This window comes from Protomyctophum bolini (assembly GCF_963924005.1).
Source record: "Protomyctophum bolini genome assembly, chromosome: 18".
In the NCBI taxonomy this organism is placed as follows: domain Eukaryota; kingdom Metazoa; phylum Chordata; class Actinopteri; order Myctophiformes; family Myctophidae; genus Protomyctophum; species Protomyctophum bolini.
This window is the reverse complement of record NC_137879.1, coordinates 4,473,175-4,486,146: the sequence shown is the minus strand read 5'-3', so window position 1 is coordinate 4,486,146 and position 12,972 is coordinate 4,473,175. Positions and strand designations below refer to the sequence as shown.

Here is a 12,972-nt window from a genome sequence, read left to right as displayed (position 1 = left end):
TTGACCCTTTTAAGCCATTTTGAAATGAGATCAGATGTGTGTGTGTGTGTGTGTGTGTGTGTGTGTGTGTGTGTGTGTGTGTGTGTGTGTGTGTGTGTGTGTGTGTGTGTGCAGTCATTCTAAGTACAGAGGTTGGTAATAACATGGATTTAAGCCAACAGCTTACTTACCATTCCTGTAACGCACACTCTCAACCTAGGGAGGGGGAGGGTAGGAACGCACACGCACGCACACACACACACACACACACACACACACACACACACACACACACACACACACACACACACACACACACACAACGAAGTAGAAATCAGGCCAACATGAATCTCTACAAGCTCAGAGCTTGTAGATCTGCCATTTTTTAACTCAAGTCTTTGAATATATATTCTTTCAGAGCGAACGTTTTTTAACTCAAATCTTTGAATATATATATTCTTTCAGAGCGAACGTTTTTAACTCTTAAATCTTTGAATCTTACATATTAAGTAGTTCCTAGTCCTAGACCTTGACATGAAAAAGGTTGAGCACCACTGACATAGAAACATAAGGTTTTTCAGAAAACTTTAGGATTTAGAAGATTATTTTTTAATCGGCCTCAGTCTTAAGTCTTTTGATTGAATTGTGACTAAATAATAACTATATAGATTAGATCTTTTTTTTGACCATTTCCTGAAAAGTAACAGTTTTGAACCTGCAATGTTTCTTCTTGACATACTGTATGAAACAGTTTGCCTGAGGAAGGTCATCAGATTGACTGATTGATTGAATACTTTATTAACAGGAAAGTACAGTTCTTTTTTTAATTATATTTTTTATCCCACGATTTTGTAACCCATTTTTCACCCCTGTGTCAATCATCTAATGTGATCCTGGGCTCTACACACCCTCCGCCAACCTAGTCCCCATATATGGGGGACAAGGGGAGAGCAACGGACTTGAACTCATGCTTCCTTCATGCCTGAGTGTCCAAGTTGCTCCTTTACAACCTGACAGGGGGGAGTTTCCCTGGTTGGAAAGTCCAGTTCAATACAAGGTCTACTAAGAGGATTTTATTACATTTCTATCCCACGATTTTGCAACTCGGGTCAAAAGTGGGTTAACGTTGAGCGCTCGGTTGCACTTCGGCATTTGACTAACGCTCCGGTTCAGTCTTTATACTCCAGTCAGAGTGCACTACTTATACCTACCTACATGGGCAGGGTGAGGCTTGGATCTAATTGGTTCACAGCCTTACAAGAGGCACACTGTTTGACCCCAGCGCTGCTAATGAATGCTGCTTTTCAGCGTGTGTGTGTGTGTGTGTGTGTGTGTGTGTGTGTGTGTGTGTGTGTGTGTGTGTGTGTGTTAGATTTTACAGGAAAGACTCCTGCGATGCCCACATGTTTAATGTATTGCTCCATTCATACGCACGCACACACACACACACACACACACACACACACACACACACACACACACACACACACACACACACACCTCTAGTGTGGGGCCAGAATTCCAGCGTGCTCGCCCCTCCTCCCAGCTCAGATGGGGGGTGGGGTGGGGTGGGGGGGGGGTTATATTTTAACCACATCCTCTTCCCAGGCAGGGAGTGAGTAAAGTAAACGCACCTCAAAATTGTACCCGTGGTATTTTTCCAACACCGAGCAGCAGTAGTTACTAGTGTGGAGGTATTTTCTTTTATGTGACTAACGCTGTCAAATAAATGTAGTGTAATGAGTAAAAAAAGAAAGTATAGCCTATATTAGAGAAGTGTAAAGTATAATTAAAAGAATGGTAATACTCGAGTAGAGTGAATGGACCTCACACTTATAAGTATACAGTGCTTTGTTTTAAACTTTAGCTACTTTCCCCCACTGCGTATAGCGGTGTGTAGGAGGTAATCGTAAACCACATCCTCTTCCTTCAGGCGCGCTGTGTCCTCTCCTCGGTGTCCGTTCAAAACCCCCCAAAACTCAGTTGGTGGAACTCTCTGATTCTTTTTGTTTCGTTTAGTTTTTGGTGTTCAGAACCCCAAACTGTCCGGACCGGGTCGTCTCCTCTTTCACACGGTCAGCGGGTTAGAGAACGTTTTCCAAAACGCAGCACAAAGAGGAGGCGTTTCGAAGGTCGTTGTGCGTTCGTATACCGGTACGCACCCGGTTTCACCTCCTGCATGTCGACCTGGTCGACCCAGAGCCATCTAATAGAAGGGTTAGGATATTGAGGGGGCAGAAAGTAGAAACCCAGAGCCATCGAATAGAAGGGTTAAACTTATGATATTGAGGGGGCAGAAACCCAGAGCCATCTAATAGAAGGGTTAGGATATTGAGGGGGCAGAAACCGAGCGCTGGAGCGCTGTTCATGCAGCCTGGAGAGGGACAAGCTGGAGTTTGAAATACATTATTCTCAACGAGGGCGGCGCAAATAAGAGCAATTTTAGGCATGTGTGCAACATGCCTAAAAGTTTTCGAAACTCTGTCTTAACCTAAGTTCTGTCCGTATATTCTACCCTATATATTCCTTTTATTCTGACGGGTTCCCGAACGTTTTAGCCACGTGACCCAAAAGAGAAATTTGATGTCTTGCTATTCTCACAATCGCTGAAACCTTTTGTTTTCAAATTTATTTTATAGGCCTATAGTAGCCTATTGCAGTCGCACCGTGACATGACCCCCCTTTTCCCCACGCAAGTCCTTTATTTGAAGACCACAGATTGAAGCAGTATACATAATGGCTCCATGACAGAGAGTACCGCTTTGCACTCTTAACCCGGCTGTGAGTCCGTCCTCCTGAGCACCACCACCGAAGCGGCGCGCCGAACCGCACCAGAGATAATTAGACTATTTGACCCTGCCTGACTCTTTTTGTAACACCGTGTGCATATTATAATATATACGAGATAAAACGCCCCAGAGTCCAGACACAGACGGTCGTGTCGACTGAATAAAGTATCGGGGCCGTTGTTGGCAGTTTGGCACCAGAAAGGCTCTGCATGGCCGAGCAGTTTTCTCTTTTTAGGGCCAGCTCAGCAACTCGTCAGCACACCTGTCTGGTATAATGTGTTAATGAACCCGGGGGCCAAGGCCACAGTGTGCAGCTCTGCACTTTCTCTGTCTGAGGCCAGACGGCAGAGTTTAAATGCACTTTCTCTTTTTGACCTGAGATCAGATTCTAAAAATGTCTTCTACATCCTGACAGTTTTCTGAAAAAGCTATGTTTCTATGTCAGACCTACAAGCTCGTAGCGCGCCACTCGGTGGCGCGCTATGAGCTTGTAGATCTGCTATTTTTAAATAGCTAAACACCAAAATGGGTTAAATGCACTTTCTCTGTCTGTGGCCATGCGTCAGAGTTTAAATGCGGACCCAAGTCTTTTTCTTTTTCATCTGTTGTTGCTCTGGTTTCAGATCTTACAATCCACTATATTCGAGCCACTATATTCTTAATGAATTTAAAATACATTTTGTCCAATCTGTAGAGCATGCATAAAACAACTCGTATACAATTGGGGTGGTTGGTTGAGGTGGTCTACACACTGTTTTTTAACATGCTTTTTAACAAAACAGATGTGGGACTCTGACACAGGTACAATGGGTATTGCCGGGTTAAAATGGCCACACTTGCCTTCAGACAGACATTACCAGTGAAGTACTGTATCATTTATCTAATCATATACCATAATATATACAGTATATAAACATATCATGTGACTCTGTTTTCCTCTACAGTTCCCGTATGCGGCCCCGCCTCCCCACGAACCAGTGAAGACGCTACGAAGCCTTATAAACATCCGCAAGGACACCCTGCGGCTCGTACGGTACGTACCAGTGGTGTTGATTTTGACAGAAAAAAATGTGATTTTAGTTTTAGTCATTATAGTCTCTGGAATTTAGTTTTAGTCACATTTTCGTCACCTGGAATGTTTTAGCGTTATAAATATCATAAGATTTTAGTCAACTAAATCTACAGTTGATTTAGTACAACAAAATGTGTTTTGACAGGCCTTGATGTCGTTGTAACCGCGGATTTTACATTTTGGTTGCGTGCTGAAAATAAAAGATCTACAAGCTTACAACACGTCGCAGCGTTGTCCCTTCCTAACATTTTAGTCTAGGTTTTGTTTTTGTTGACGAAATTGTCAATATATTTAGTTATAGTTTTAGTCACCATAGCTTAGTTTTAATTTAGTTTCCATTCGTTTTTCGTCTTACTTTTAAGACGATGAAATCAACACTGGTCTCCGTGCCATAAATCTCTCTCTCTCTCTCTCTCTCTCTCTCTCTGTCTCTCTCTGTCTCTCTCTCTCTCTCTCTCTCTGTCTCTCTCTCTCTCTCTCTCTCTCTCTGTGTCTCTCTCTCTCTCTCTCTCTCTGTCTCTCTCTCTCTCTCTCTCTCTCTCTCTGTCTCTCTCTCTCTCTCTCTCTGTCTCTCTCTCTCTCTCTCTCTCTCTCTCTGTGTCTCTCTACCTGCAGGTGCAGTGAGGACCTGAAGCTGCCGGGGGGAGAGACGGAGGAGGAGGGGGAGGAGGGGGGAGGGGGAGGAGAAGGGGGAGGAGGGGGAGGGGGAGAAGGGGGAGAAGGATGAGGAGGTGGGGGTGGAGGGGAAGAGCAGGGCGTGCTACAACGTGGAGTTCACCTTCGATGCCGACACGCAGGTGGCGATCACCATCTACTACCAGGCCCTGGAGGAGTTCCACAACGGGGTGCCAACGTGAGTGTGTGCGTGTGCGACTGTGCGTGTGTGTGGAGTGTAGTATATAGTCAATGTTCTTTTTACAATCATGTGCACAAGAGAAATGATGATGATGATGATCGGATAAAAGTGCATGTTCGTTATGTCAGTGGTCGGTCCAGTTGAACAAATTTGTTTATAAATCCATGTCGTTACACCACATCTCCACTAGCTAAAGAGTGCTGGGTTGCGCCCCGAAAATGGCTGATCTACAAGCTTGTAGATCTGCTATTTTCGCTATGTTTGTCCAAAAGTGCTTTCTTTATAATGGGATTTCAGCCCCTGCCCCTCTAACCCTCTCTACCTTCCCCTGCCCCCTCCATGCAGGTACCTGCCCCAGGACAGCTCTCTGCAGTCGGAGACGGTTCACTTCAAGAGAGGAGTGTGTCAGCAGTTCTGTCTGAGCTCTCACTCCGTCAACCTGAGCGAATGGGCCGACGAGGAGGTAGGAGGAGGACCACCGACCGCACGCCTCGCCATGATGTCCCCATGTTTCAGCTTTCTACCACCGCACGCCTCGCCATCATATCCCCATGTTTCAGCTTTCTACCACCGCACACCTGGCCATGATATCCCCATGTTTCAGCTTTCTACCACCACACACCTCGCCATGATATCCCCATGTTTCAGCTTTCTACCACCGCACACCTGGCCATGATATCCCCATGTTTCAGCTTTCTACCACCACACACCTCGCCATGATATCCCCATGTTTCAGCTTTCTACCACCGCACACCTGGCCATGATATCCCCATGTTTCAGCTTTCTACCACCGCACGCCTCGCCATGATATCCCCATGTTTCAGCTTTCTACCACCGCACACCTCGCCATGATATCCCCATGTTTCAGCTTTCTACCACCACACACCTCGCCATGATATCCCCATGTTTCAGCTTTCTACCACCGCACACCTCGCCATGATATCCCCATGTTTCAGCTTTCTACCACCGCACACCTCGCCATGATATCCCCATGTTTCAGCTTTCTACCACCGCACACCTCGCCATGATATCCCCATGTTTCAGCTTTCTACCACCCACACCTCGCCATGATATCCCCATGTTTCAGCTTTCTACCACCGCACACCTCGCCATGATATCCCCATGTTTCAGCTTTCTACCACCGCACACCTCGCCATGATATCCCCATGTTTCAGCTTTCTACCACGCACACCTCGCCCATGATATCCCCATGTTTCAACTTTCTACCACCGCACACCTCGCCATGATATCCCCATGTTTCAGCTTTCTACCACCACACACCTCGCCACGATATCCCCATGTTTCAGCTTTCTACCACCGCACACCTCGCCACGATATCCCCATGTTTCAGCTTTCTACCACCGCACACCTCGCCATGATATCCCCATGTTTCAGCTTTCTACCACCACACACCTGGCCATGATATCCCCATGTTTCAGCTTTCTACCACCACACACCTGGCCATGATATCCCCATGTTTCAGCTTTCTACCACCACACACCTGGCCATGATATCCCCATGTTTCAGCTTTCTACCACCACACGCCTCGCCATGATATCCCCATGTTTCAGCTTTCTACCACCGCACACCTCGCCATGATATCCCCATGTTTCAGCTTTCTACCACCGCACACCTCGCCATGATATCCCCATGTTTCAGCTTTCTACCACGCACACCTCGCCCATGATATCCCCATGTTTCAACTTTCTACCACCGCACACCTCGCCATGATATCCCCATGTTTCAGCTTTCTACCACCACACACCTCGCCACGATATCCCCATGTTTCAGCTTTCTACCACCGCACACCTCGCCACGATATCCCCATGTTTCAGCTTTCTACCACCGCACACCTCGCCATGATATCCCCATGTTTCAGCTTTCTACCACCACACACCTGGCCATGATATCCCCATGTTTCAGCTTTCTACCACCACACACCTGGCCATGATATCCCCATGTTTCAGCTTTCTACCACCACACACCTGGCCATGATATCCCCATGTTTCAGCTTTCTACCACCACACGCCTCGCCATGATATCCCCATGTTTCAGCTTTCTACCACCGCACACCTCGCCATGATATCCCCATGTTTCAGCTTTCTACCACCACACACCTCGCCATGATATCCCCATGTTTCAGCTTTCTACCACCACACACCTCGCCATGATATCCCCATGTTTCAGCTTTCTACCACGCACACCTCGCCATGATATCCCCATGTTTCAGCTTTCTACCACGCACACCTCGCCATGATATCCCCATGTTTCAGCTTTCTACCACCCACACCTCGCCATGATATCCCCATGTTTCAGCTTTCTACCACCGCACACCTCGCCATGATATCCCCATGTTTCAGCTTTCTACCACGACACACCTCGCCATGATATCCCCATGTTTCAGCTTTCTACCACGCACACCTCGCCATGATATCCCCATGTTTCAGCTTTCTACCACCGCACACCTCGCCATGATATCCCCATGTTTCAGCTTTCTACCACCGCACACCTCGCCATGATATCCCCATGTTTCAGCTTTCTACCACCGCACACCTCGCCATGATATCCCCATGTTTCAGCTTTCTACCACCGCACACCTCGCCATGATATCCCCATGTTTCAGCTTTCTACCACCACACACCTCGCCATGATATCCCCATGTTTCAGCTTTCTACCTCTTTCTTTCTTTCTGTTTTTGTTAACACTTTAATTCCCCAGGGTTATTTAATCCATTACATTATAGCGCCCGGTCGATTTATAAACACGGACCACTTTTACAGACGGACCGGATGTTGTTGTGAATGTGTGTGTGTAGCAGCTAACGATAGACCGGATGTTGTTGTGAATGTGTGTGTGTAGCAGCTAACAATAGACCGGATGTTGTTGTGAATGTGTGTGTGTAGCAGCTAACAATAGACCGGATGTTGTTGTGAATGTGTGTGTGTGTAGCAGCTAACAATAGACCGGATGTTGTTGTGAATGTGTGTGTGTAGCAGCTAACGATAGACCGGATGTTGTTGTGAATGTGTGTGTAGCAGCTAACGATAGACCGGATGTTGTTGTGAATGTGTGTGTGTGTAGTAGGGCTGCCGTAATTGTCCAAAAATTGGATTCGGATATTCGTTTTAAAAACCCACGTGGATTCGAACAATTCGAGCCATTCGGATTTCGGATTTCAATTCGAGCCAATCGTTTTTTTTTAATAATTATATTTACACCAATACAACCTGAGACATAACATTTAAGATCGCATTGCTGGCGCAACTCTCTCTCTCCGCGCATTGGTGTTGCTGAAAACTGAGATGGAACGGAACGCATACATTCTCCCTTCTCCAGTAAAAAAAAATTCTTAAATGAGCAATCCTACCACACAGCCTCCGTGCCTCAAAACGAGGCACGGAGGCAGTGTTAATTCTGCTGCATTATTATTATCTGTGGACTGTGGGTCTGCTGCCGACGTTATGAAACTTTTTAGCTGGCTAGCGCCTGCGCTTCGCTGTTATGCTCAAATTAGTGACCCTAAAGAATTCTGAGGCAACGTGGCTGGAGACGAGGCAGCCAATCAGAACTGCGCTGCGCTGCGCTGTATAGTCTGTGTTTAGGAAATGTGCGAGGCTGCTGATTTATTCTTCAATGTATGCCGTTGTCGGCGTGTCGCGTGGCAAATATAACTAATCTACAAGCTCACAAGTCACAACGCTTACCCATGGCACCGAAAACTAATAATAATAATAAATAAAAATAAAAAATTTATTATTATTTTTAATTCGAACCTTAATTTTATATATTCGGTTATTAATTATTTTTTTTGATTCGAATCTATATTCGGATATAGAATATTCGTTGGCAGCACTAGTGTGTAGCAGCTAACAATAGACCGGATGTTGTTGTGAATGTGTGTGTGTAGCAGCTAACGATAGACCGGATGTTGTTGTGAATGTGTGTGTGTAGCAGCTAACAATAGACCGGATGTTGTTGTGAATGTGTGTGTGTAGCAGCTAACAATAGACCGGATGTTGTTGTGAATGTGTGTGTGTAGCAGCTAACAATAGACCGGATGTTGTTGTGAATGTGTGTGTGTAGCAGCTAACAATAGACCGGATGTTGTTGTGAATGTGTGTGTGTAGCAGCTAACAATAGACCGGATGTTGTTGTGAATGTGTGTGTGTAGCAGCTAACGATAGACCGGATGTTGTTGTGAATGTGTGTGTGTAGCAGCTAACGATAGACCGGATGTTGTTGTGAATGTGTGTGTGTAGCAGCTAACGATAGCCACGCCGCTCTAGAGTCGATCGACAACAACGGGGGGTAAGAATAAATCTATCGCGACAGGACAGCGGAGGGCCGTCTAACACAGGATTCTTTTTTAAATAATTAAACGGGATGATTTAGATTGCGAGTTATTAACGTTTTAAGATTTCCGTTGTCGTCGGCTAAACAGGGGGGGGGGGGGGGGGGGGTAACGTTTTCGATGACGTCTCACTGTTGTGCAACATCGAGGATTGCGCAACAGGCGCTCCCAGACTGTGGAGCGATGATGCGATCCGTTTTCATATCAATAAACTTCGTCCTTTGGACAAAACTTTGTCTTGGGCGTCGGGCGTTGCTAATAGGAAGGACGTTGAACTTCGTCCTGGGGCGATTGGGGTGTTAACGGTTGTCTGACAGCAACGATATATAAACAAACGGTATAAGGACTGTTCCTTCCTTGTAGCTGCTGTTCGACATGGACAAGGAGGTGTTCCCCATGGTGGTGCAGGCTGTGGTCGACGAGGGAGAGGGTGAGTTCTACAAAATGTCGTCAAAATTATGGCCGTTTTCTGAAAAACCTCATTCATATGTCAAGGATGCCCCCCAACTCTCCCCCCCCCCGAATGATATGTAGTATTATGTATCATACACAATGATATGTATCTAAAATATATATATATTTTTTACCCCCCCCTCAGAAGATTTGAGTTAAAAAACATTCCCTCTGAAAGAATAATATATTCAAAGATTTGCGCATATATACACATTTTCACGATTTCTCAAAAATAGCAGACCTACAAGCAATGAGTGTCGCGCTACGAGCTTGTAGATCTGCTGTTTTTCAATAGCTAAAGTGCAGCATAATGCTTAAAACAACCAAAAGGTAGACCGGTTCTGCAGAATGACAAAGCTTTTAAACAAGGATGTATAGCCATAATGTCCGTATTATACCCTGACCTCTCTCTGTCTCTCTGTCTCTCTCTCTCTCTCTCTCTCTCTCTCTCTCTCTCTCTCTCTCTCTCTCTCTCTCTCTCTCTCTCTCTCTCTCTCTACACAGACCACATGGGCCACTCTCACGTGCTGCTGGCTACATTTGAGAAGGTATATAATATATGGAACGGAACATCAATAAGCTTATTGCAAATGCGTAAATGTACATTAATTTGTCAGAAATCATTTAAAATGCCATAACGTGTGTCAGGGCATTAAGCAACTAGTCAACCTTGTTAGTACTAGTTGACTAGTTGATAAGAAAGTAATTTCTTTCTATTTTTCATTCTTTTCCCGTTTTTGTAGGCCTCAAGATCAGGTAGATTATAGTTATAGTCACCAATGTACACCGTTTTTAAATGTAGGCCTACAAATATTTATTTACGAAAAAAAGAAAAACGTTTTTTTTTTTTTTTTTTTTACACAATAGGTAGTTAAACTAGTGTGTGTGTGTGTGTGTGTGTGTGTGTGTGTGTGTGTGTGTGTGTGTGTGTGTGTGTGTGTGTGTGTGTGTGTGTGTGTGTGTGTGTGTGTGTGTGTGTGTGTGTGTGTGTGTGTGTGTGTGTGTGTGTGTGTGTGTGTGTGTGTGTGTGTGTGTGTGTGTGTGTGTGTGTGTGTGTGTGTGTGTGTGTGTGTGTGTGTGTGTGTGTGTGTGTGTGTGCGTGCGTGCGTGCGTGCGTGCGTGCGTCTGGGTCTTTTCTATGCCAGCATATGGACGGGAGCTACTGTGTGAAACCTCTGAAGCAGAAACAAGTGGTAATTATACTTATATCTGTCTTCTACCATATTTACCTCTTTTATTAATGCATGATCTGAGCTGCCAGTGTAAACAACAACGTCTATTAATCTCTCCGTGTTCAGGTGGATGGAGTGAGTTACCTCCTGCAGGAGATCTACGGCATCGAGAACAAATACAACAGCCAAGAATCCAAGGTAAAAATGACCGCACGCACACACGCACACACGCACGCACGCACGCACACACGCACGCGCGCACGCCGAGCATACAGTCAACACCTTGGCTGATCGACAAGTGTCTGCTGCTATTTTCCCCACAACAACAGAAAACAGAAAATACACTAGCATAGAATCCTTGTGGACTCAGCGTTTGTGTGTGTGTGTGTGTGTGTGTGTGTGTGCGCGCCTGCGCACGCAGGTGGCGGACGACGAGATCAGCGACAACAGCGCGGAGTGCGTGGTGTGCCTGTCGGACGTGCGCGACACGCTCATCCTCCCCTGCAGACACCTGTGTCTGTGCAACGCCTGCGCAGACACTCTGCGCTACCAGGCCAACTGCTGCCCCATCTGCAGACTGCGTGAGTACTATATAACGCCTGCGCAGACACGCTGCGCTACCAGGCCAACTGCTGCCCCATCTGCAGACTGCGTGAGTACTATATAATATATCCAGAATAGTAACACTAACAATAAACCGGGTACAAGACATTTTGCACACAAATACACCAGTTTATTTATGGACGGGAACAAAAAAAAAACTATAAATATATGGGCATATGCAGAAGGCTAGTACACATCCGGACGTGTGCAAGTGTTGTACAGATTGTACAGTTAAGATGATCCTTTTGAAGCTTCTCAGGGGAACTTTCAAGGCCAGTTTTAGTCTGGCTTGCAGGTCGTTCCACGACCAGGAGCCAAAGAAAGTAAGACACTTTTTTTACCCCCCTCAGATGTTAAGGCTGGTACTACAGTACACACCGTAGCCAGGTTTAGACCCTTTTTTACAAAATGTAATTTGGAGGAAATGTAAGGGGGGCAAAATCACCAAGAATGGCTTTGTAAATCCTGCAGGTCACTAAACTGCCTCCCCCTGGCCAGCTGGGGCGCCTGATGGAGGGGAAAGGAACTGGTTGGAATAACGTGTTCCTACTTCCTTCCACGCGCTACGACGTCCAACCAGGGAAACTCCCCCCTGTCAGGTGTAAAGGAGCAACTTGGACACTCAGGCATGAAGGAAGCATGAGTTCAAGTCAGTTTCTCTCCCCTTGTCCCCCATATATGGGGACTAGGTTGGTGGAGGGTGTGTAGAGCCCAGGATCACGTTAGATGATTGGTGAAAAATGGGTTACAAAATCGTAACTTTTTTTAAGAATGGCTTTGTAAATGAAAATATGCCAATGATGCAGCCTGCGTGAAGTCATAGAGAACATATTGGTAATGGGGAAGTGTAATAAGCGTATAGGTTTAGTCATAGTTTTACGTTTAGATAAACCTGGTGGTGACCGTTCGTGCCGAGGCGCAAAATCCTTGCAGATGGGAGTCCGAGGCCCTAATATACCGTTATGGCGCTAATACTATAAATAGTACCATATAGTCCTCACAGCTGAACCTGCGTAGAATCTGAGCCGAGGTGCTTTACTGCATGCCAACACCCCCCCCCCCTCTATCTCCTGTCTTTCCTCTCTCTTTCAGTGTATCTGAAAAACCATTACATTTGAAAAAAAACTAAAAACCAAGAACAAATGAGACAAAAAAACTGACAGACTAGTCCACTGTGCTTAATACGCCAAATGTTCAAACAGATGGCGATTATTCCGCATGAGCGAGCATCCACAGCAACAAGCAACTGACGCATGCACGCACGCACGCACATCAGAGATACAGTACATGAATACATGATGGCAAGCCGTTTGATTTGACAGTCAAATCACGGATGTCTTTGAATAGAAAAGTGTCACATGAAAGCCCCGTTTTCCAAACAGCACTGACTGGTTTTGATTGCTATAGACTGTTCTCATGCAAAATTGTCAGTAGTTTTGTTTTTGTCATCATAGCTTAGTTCTCATTTAGAATCCATTTAGTTTTCGTCAGTGGAAAAAGGCAGTCGACGGACATTTCTCGTCTTCGTTTTAGTCGAAATCAACACTGGTTGCAGCAAGGAGTTGCAGCTGGTGTGGTTTTGGGCCTTAAATTAGGACAATATTTGTATTCACACAAACCCTCAAAGCTGGACATATAGGAGGGGCTATAGTGCCCCTCAAAAACACCCCAGTAAATCCAACCCTCCATAACAAGCT

General features: G+C 45.7%; 2 protein-coding genes across 2 annotated transcripts in view; both read left to right on the top strand.

Moving 5' to 3' along the window:
* Nucleotides 1–12,972, top strand: part of LOC308333053 (uncharacterized protein) — a gene marked incomplete at its 3' end in the record, with an annotated part of 91,708 nt that overhangs the window by 47,820 nt on the left and 30,916 nt on the right. The gene's annotated exons all lie outside the window — the stretch shown is intronic.
* The window catches only part of rnf157 (ring finger protein 157), a 46,354-nt gene that overhangs the window by 11,738 nt on the left and 21,644 nt on the right, over nucleotides 1–12,972 (top strand). The window contains exons 3-11 of the mRNA XM_080789251.1: nucleotides 3,713–3,801; nucleotides 4,456–4,501; nucleotides 4,584–4,693; nucleotides 5,042–5,159; nucleotides 9,411–9,477; nucleotides 10,005–10,048; nucleotides 10,646–10,693; nucleotides 10,799–10,870; nucleotides 11,094–11,253. Of these exons, the coding sequence (XP_080645377.1) occupies nucleotides 3,713–3,801; nucleotides 4,456–4,501; nucleotides 4,584–4,693; nucleotides 5,042–5,159; nucleotides 9,411–9,477; nucleotides 10,005–10,048; nucleotides 10,646–10,693; nucleotides 10,799–10,870; nucleotides 11,094–11,253 (754 nt within the window). The remainder of the gene's footprint in view (nucleotides 1–3,712; nucleotides 3,802–4,455; nucleotides 4,502–4,583; nucleotides 4,694–5,041; nucleotides 5,160–9,410; nucleotides 9,478–10,004; nucleotides 10,049–10,645; nucleotides 10,694–10,798; nucleotides 10,871–11,093; nucleotides 11,254–12,972) is intronic.